Source organism: Danio rerio, chromosome 16 (assembly GCF_052040795.2).
Source record: "Danio rerio strain M-AB ecotype USA chromosome 16, GRCz13ab, whole genome shotgun sequence".
In the NCBI taxonomy this organism is placed as follows: Eukaryota; Metazoa; Chordata; class Actinopteri; order Cypriniformes; family Danionidae; genus Danio; species Danio rerio.
This window is the reverse complement of record NC_141036.1, coordinates 60,775,001-60,782,500: the sequence shown is the minus strand read 5'-3', so window position 1 is coordinate 60,782,500 and position 7,500 is coordinate 60,775,001. Positions and strand designations below refer to the sequence as shown.

At 41.0% G+C, this 7,500-nt stretch overlaps 1 protein-coding gene across 12 annotated transcripts in view; it reads right to left on the bottom strand.

Moving 5' to 3' along the window:
• LOC108179660 (CREB-regulated transcription coactivator 2) overlaps window positions 1-7,500 on the bottom strand; it is a 23,052-nt gene that overhangs the window by 8,731 nt on the left and 6,821 nt on the right. For 6 of the 12 annotated variants that reach the window (XM_087288060.1, XM_087288064.1, XM_087288068.1 and 3 more), the window contains 4 exons: window positions 5,340-5,428; window positions 2,630-2,709; window positions 2,312-2,361; window positions 1,367-1,599 (listed from right to left, as the gene is read on the bottom strand). In XM_087288060.1, coding sequence (XP_087144186.1) covers window positions 1,367-1,599; window positions 2,312-2,361; window positions 2,630-2,709; window positions 5,340-5,428 — 452 coding nt within the window. The remainder of the gene's footprint in view (window positions 1-1,366; window positions 1,600-2,311; window positions 2,362-2,629; window positions 2,710-5,339; window positions 5,429-7,500) is intronic. The other 6 variants (XM_087288062.1, XM_087288066.1, XM_087288070.1 and 3 more) reach the window with 1 other exon arrangement.

The window sequence follows — 7,500 nt, the reverse complement described above, 5'->3', positions numbered from 1 at the left end:
AAAATGAATAAATGAATGAATCTTAATGTGAAGAAATGCTTCTAAATCATCACATTTACACACGTCTCAATTTAGTGTGGTGCGGCATTATTTAGCCGACTCTGATTTTGTGGGATTTTATCTTTCTGCCGTTTCAATAGAGCAGTCCGGCAACATGACAAAGGAAGCTGATGCTGATTGGTCCTCATGCGTGCATTAAAAATGCTGATTGGCTCACAGAAAGAACCTTATAGAGCCGAGCTAGAGTTCCACTTTGTAGATCAACCTTTTTTGTTTTTTAAATAAAAAGTCCTAAAATGTAAACAACTTATATAAACACATCACATCATGTTAACAAGTTGTCATTTAATAAGAATATGTCAATAACTCAGTTTTGACAAAAATGTCAGACAGAAGCTTATAATTCTGAGGTGGCGATGTGTATAAAATAGCCTATATAATATATTAACATCATCAAATTAATAAAATAATCTGCAAACGAGAAATAAATGACAGAAACAGGAATGAAAACAGACAATATCTCTAATAATGATCATAATTACAACATTAAAACTTGTAGATTATTTAAATAAGGCAAATGCGTTGATGAACCGTCACTAACGGTGTACATATATTTAGCATTCAGTTCAGATCCGTCAGATCATCCGTTTTCAGTATACAGTAAAGTATTTCTGAGGTGTTTAGAACAAAAAAACAATTAATGTTTGTCTCACTGTCGTAAATGCAGAGTCAGCTGCGGAGCCAAGCGAAAGTAGGCTTAATAAAAGTGAAAGCAGAAGCTGTGTCCAGGACAGTTTAGGAGATTTAGAAACCTAAGCTGGGTGAACTTATTAAGTCCTAAAAAGGTGCGTCTCTCGTCTCTGTGGATCTGCTGAGCATGTGTGACTGTCTGAGAGTGTTGACTGATATCCCACAGACAGGGAGAAACGGTTAAGCGAGAGAAGATTTTACACTGCTTATTCGATGTTTGGTTATATTAGGCGGATACAAAATAGTGCAAAACAGAAGATAATAATAGTAATGAAGAAAAAGAGTCACTAAATGTACTTGAGCGACCGTTAATATACCTGCACGGCCCGCCCAATAAAAAGTCTATGTGTGGGAAGCCCTGCTATATGATACTGATAATTAAGGAGATCTGACTGTTTTAGGGATTTAGGCCTATCAGTAATACATAAAAGTGACACTAAAACCTTCAGCAGACACACAAGTCCCCGTCTGACTGAGGGATTCACTGAATCCTTCACTTAAACCAAACTCAACTCCTGGAACTGGCACATACTAGTGCAGCATGAACATATGCCATACTGATATGCTTTGGTCAGTGTGTGTGTGTGTGTGTGTGTGTGTGTGTGTGCTGTCAGACCTGCGGAGCTGAATCCGCCGCCGGTGATGCCCAGCTGAGTGAGTGTGCCGGTCAGGCTGCTGGTACTGCCGTTACCGGTGCTCAGACACGGGTGCGAGAGCTCATCCGGATCCAGCGGCGTCGGCAGAGGAGACGGGAAGTGCAGACTGGTCAGATCCGGCAGAGACCCGCCGCTGTTCAACACCATGGAGCCGTGAGGAGCACTGCCCTGCTGGTCTGGAGAGGGAAACACACTGACAACACACACACACAGAGATAACGTCACACACTGATCCCAGAACAGTGATGCAGATACACACTGAGGAGAAGAGTTATTAGACCACTGCGTACAATTTAACACAAAACCATTAACACACTCACACACACACACTTCAGTAAGAAACACACAGCACAAACCCCTCGTAAAGGAAACACAGCTGCCAATAAAGCCCTTTAGGCGAGTGTGTGTGAGTTATGTGTGTGTGTGGATGAAGCTGAGCTCAGGATTTGTTCATCAACATCTCACACATAAACCTGTCAGAGTGGAAGAAGATCTCGAACACACTCATTATAATGATCTGCGCACACACACACACACTCTCATACACAAACACGCTCAAACATATACACACACGCAAACCCACACTGACTCTATCACACACATAGTCAAACACACACACACACACACACACACACAAACACACACACACATCTTCTAAGCTCTTAACACACTCACTAACACACTGAGTGTGTTAGAGTGTGTATGTTTCTGACTCACACAAACACTTTCACACATATACGCACACACACACACTCTCACACACATATATATACACAAATATATGTACACATACACACACCAATATGCTCCAACACACAGTGACACACAGACATACACACACTGAACAGAGGAGTGAATGATTGACAGTTGTGTGTGGAGGCGTCTGATTGGCCGGCTGAACTCACGTGATTCCAGGCACCTCACAGGACTTTGGTCTCGATGTGAGCAGCGGCAGCTGAAGAGAAGAGCAGACCAGTCAAAACACACACACACACACTCACTCACACACACACTCACTCACACACACACTCACACACACACACACACACACACACACACACTCACACTCACACACTCACACACACTCACACACTCACACACTCACACACGCACACGCACACGCACACGCACACGCACACGCACGCACACACACACACACACACACACACACACACACACACACACACACACACACACACAAATCAATGATGTTTGTGCAACACCTTTCTGGAGTCCCAGGGCTTGAGGAGGCGTCCGTCATCCGGGCCGCTCTCCTCAATAGGAGGAACGGGATACGAGAACACTGGAGGAGGAGAACACAAGCACATCAACACACACACATAACACACAAAAACTACACAAATATATAACACACACACACACACATCAAACAAACACACACATCAAACAGATGAACACACATGCGCACACACATAAACATATATAAACACACACACAAAGTCATACACCACTAGGGATGCACTGATCCTGACACTTGTTCTGGATGTCGGTTCGACACCGCATGTTTGCTGGATCAGGTATCAGCCAGCTGGTATTGGTCCAAATCTGATCTTGCGCATGCGCTATATTCTGTGTAATTATAAGCCAACAAAAGCCATGAAGGTGTCCTATTATAAGGCTCTGTAAAGTCGTGTATCCCGCATGTTCTGAAGCTGTTCTACAGTGTAATGTGACGCACAGATCAATACTCATGTGCTTAAACTCATGATCAGTTCAGAGTTAATCATTCTCCATTCATTCACAACTCAAACTGCGCGTCACGTTCATCACAACATGAAAACTCTCCACCACTGTCTGTTCCTGTTAGTAAAGTAATCAGTGGAGAAATGAATTGAGTTCTGCAGTAAATGTCTTCATTGTGTCCTGCAGCAGGAGATCACTGCTGTTTCTCCATCATGTGTCTGTTAGATCAGCGTTCACAACACTGCAGTAGAGAGGGTCATTACCTGCTCTTCACACACACACAACCTGAAACTGTAAATGAGAAAAGGCTCAATAATACGCTGGACAGATCCTCATCGCACTCATTTCCCCTCTGTGCTGCTGTTTTGGTAGTGTCTGCAGAAACCTAAGGGCTGCGCGCTCTCAGTGATGCATCAAGCGCTTCATTGCTCCATAAGATTATTCTCACAATGAGTTTCTGTTCTCTCGTCCTTCTGACTGAGTTTATTCTACTTTAAGTGCTGTGAATAGTTTGTAAAGTCTGGCTCATTGTGGTTACAGTAGGTGATTAAATTAATAAAAGTGAAGCTGACGGGCCGGTGCATATGGACTGTCATTAACAGAAATGATTTAGCCTAATATCGGCTCCTCTGACACTCAATATTCCACTCTTATTTTATATATCAATACTTCATTGAACAGACCTGTCTGGCAGTTTGTGCACTGAAGCACAGGCCTGTAAGTGGACCTCGTTTCACCTCAAATATTCTTGTTTATTTTGTGGATAACTGACCAACAAAATACATTAAAATAACCAACAAATTACACCAAACCAAATTGATTTCAGAAAGATAATATTTCAGACATAAGATCAGAGTTCAGACACTTTCAGCTTCTCCATCTCACTGGCGGCCAGTTTAGCTGAGGGAATGTTTATTCAGTACAACTGGCCTCAGATGGGTTAGTCTAGACCTGCAGGAGAATATCAGGCTTTGCTGAAGGTTATTTGATCATTGATTAGTGTAGCCCAGGGGTTTTCAAAGTGTGAGGCGCGCCTCCCCTGGGGGGCGCCAGAGCATGTCAGGGGAGGCGCGGGAAAAATATTATATAATAAAAATATAATTATTAAGTTTAATTATTATATGTATTTTTTATTATATTTAAACGTTTTAATTAAACAAAGCTAAAAAAAAATAATACGTCAAAAATAAGACAACCTTTTTTTACCCAGAAGGCCATAGCTGTGAATTCGCTTCTGTTTGGCCTGCCAATACAGGTATATGCCTGCTAATTATGCCTGCTAATACAATGGATCGGTTTCTGAGACCCCCCGATTCAAAGCCTTCAAGTTCAGGGCTTAAAGCCAAAAGACGACGATATGATGATCAGCATTTGAGTTTAGGATATACGTGGACAGGACCAGCTGATGAACCACGACCTTTAAGTGTGGTTTGTCAAGGTATTTTGGCTAATGACAGCATGAGACCCGCTAAACTTTGACTGTTTTGACTGGGATGGACAGTTCTTGGATCTGTTCTATTCATATTGAACCATCATCCTAGTTTTAAAAACGTTATATTAAAATACTTGTTATTACTCGTAAACTTGTAAATAATTGCACTTTCATGCAAATGATGACAAAAGTGAGTTAACAGTCTGACATCTGTCTGTGTCTTTATATATACTGTATATATATATGTGTGTGTGTGTGTGTGTGTGTGTGTGTGTGTGTGTGTGTGTGTGTGTGTGTGTGTGTATGTTTGGGAGAAGGGGGGCGCCAATGGATAAGTTGTGTCAAAAGGGAGGCCCACTGTCTTAGACTTTGAAAACCCCTGGTGTAGCCTATTACAGATTACAAAGAAAACCTTCATATTAAAAAGGAAACATCAGCTGGAGCTCAACAGATCAGATCAGTGTCATGATGAATGCTCTAATACTGCAGCCCGTAGATTACAGCGAGCATCATGTTCAGTTAGATTGTGTCGTCTGTCATTTACAGCAGGACTATATGTGTGTTATTTTACTAAAGTAGAGACATTATTAGAGTTTAGCACCAGAACTAGAGATACTGTATTATGTTAACTAAAGATAAACAGCACAGTATCTGGATCAGATCTGTATCAGTCAATACTCAGAATCATGGTATCGAGATCGGATCGCTTCCAAAAAAATGGTATCGCTGCATCCCTATACACCCTACTGTCACACACATACTTGCACGCACAAAGTAAACTAAACACACAGACTCACACTGACCGGCGCGGCGGCTCTGTGCTCCAAACATCTCTGCAGATGGAGGATTCATCACACTGGTGTGCAGTGCAGAGTCAGAGTTCGTCCTGCAGACACACACACACACACACACACACACACACACACACACACACACACACACACACACACACACACACAAAGGTTACAATCCACATCCAAGTAGTACACAAACCACTGATTCTGGTGTACGGTAACTTTTCCAAATCATTTTCAAGAAAATAAAGATTGTATATATGGATTTTAAATAAATAAATACAATAATTTAAGTCAATATCCACTTAAGTATTGAATTTTGTTTATGCACTGAAATATCAACATATGCAAATGATGGTTTGAGTGTATTTGGTTCAGCTGATACAGTTAAAACAGGGCTCGAAATTAAGCTTTTTGCTTGGTAGCACCGGTGCTCCTAACTTTAAAAATGTAGACGCATCAGCCAAAATTTATTTAATTCACCAATTATGAGCACCGTTACTACAAGTTTTATACAAACATATTAATTGTATTTAAAATCAAAACTAATCAAACTAACAAGCAATATATATATATATATATATATATATATATATATATATATATATATATATATATATATATATGCAAGCGTAAGGAAATAATGTCTCAACGAAATCCCATTATCACAAGAAAATAAAGCTGCGTCCCAAATCGCATACTTATGCACTATTCTACACCATTTTGTAGTATAAACAGTGTAAGTAGTGTGTTCTCACTGAAAACTCTAAAAACATTAAGTGTACTTTAATTACTCGGATGATGCACTCATTCAGCCGCTAAAATGAAGTGTGTAATGATGGACACTTCACACACTCAACGACCGCAGGTTTGCTTACGTAGCGGAAGGGGCGGAGCTATCGGACGCACATGTTGGATAACTTTATTTATTTTGGATGGTGAAAGCAAAATTCTCCTACGGGAGTGATTATAGCACCTCCTGATGGTGAATGCGGCAATACTCACGGCAGGTATTATTTAATAATTCGGTTGTTTATTTCACTGATTTGGCAACCGTCAAACGTCATCAGGGAAACGGTTTGAATTTCGGCTTAGTAAAAAAACATTAGTGTGGCATTTGGGACAGCACTACATACATATACTATCCTGTTGAGTGTGTAAGTGCATAAGTGCATAGTGCATAGTGTATAGTGTGCCACTTGGGACGCAGCTTAAGTTTTTATAACATAACTGAGTGACCAAACCATACACGGAGCGCTCACCGGCCCTGTACAGCAGTGTGCTGGACATGAATGAATCTGTTAACAGTATAACTGATATTGCACTGATGCTTTTGACACATACTGTACCTTATTATATGCATACGTCATGTTAATAGCAATACCAGTCTTTTCATGAGTAGCGTCATTAGTTTACTCAGTGTAAGCCCGTTTGTGATGGTGTAGGTGGTGTTAAATTTGACATATAGCTGCCACTTGTCCAGTGGACAGCATCTGGTGATTATATGAAGGATTAAACAGAAGCTCTCGTGCTAGATGTGGCAAACAGTTACCTGAAAACTCCATCCCACAGACTTTTCGTAGCGGACTTGAAGTCAATGGAAGTCTTTTATTCACTCTTGGAAAAGTGTAGATGGTGGATTAACATTCAGCACATGGTCACTAGTAAGATGTGTCATTATTTGTGACTTTAGATGGTTTCTAAAACTAAATCTGTCAGTGTTATCTTCATTCTCATCTTCAGTGCTTTACAGTTTTTCGCGGTAGCAGCTCTCTCTGTCATCTGAAACCAGAAGGCGCTGAGTGATTGACAGCTGATATTAACCAATCATTCGTGTTCAGTGCTAGAGCAGTGGTGGGCCAATAAGAAGAGCGCGAAGGCGGGGCAAGCATTACGGACTTGGCTTTGTTTACTGCAGTAAGTTGACATGACAACTGTTTTAAACCATTCCTGAGCGCCGCGTTTCGCATTTGATGTGCAGACAAAGAGCTTAGAGATGCATTCTGTGTGAATGTCTCCCGAATCCGCACATGTGCTGAACATTTTGCTGTAAAAACTGGTCCCACACAACAATTTTAAGCACTCGCACACATGCTCCCAAATATATTTTGAGGTTGCATAGATAAAATTTAGGGCTCATTTGAGACCAAAACAGTCGCAATTT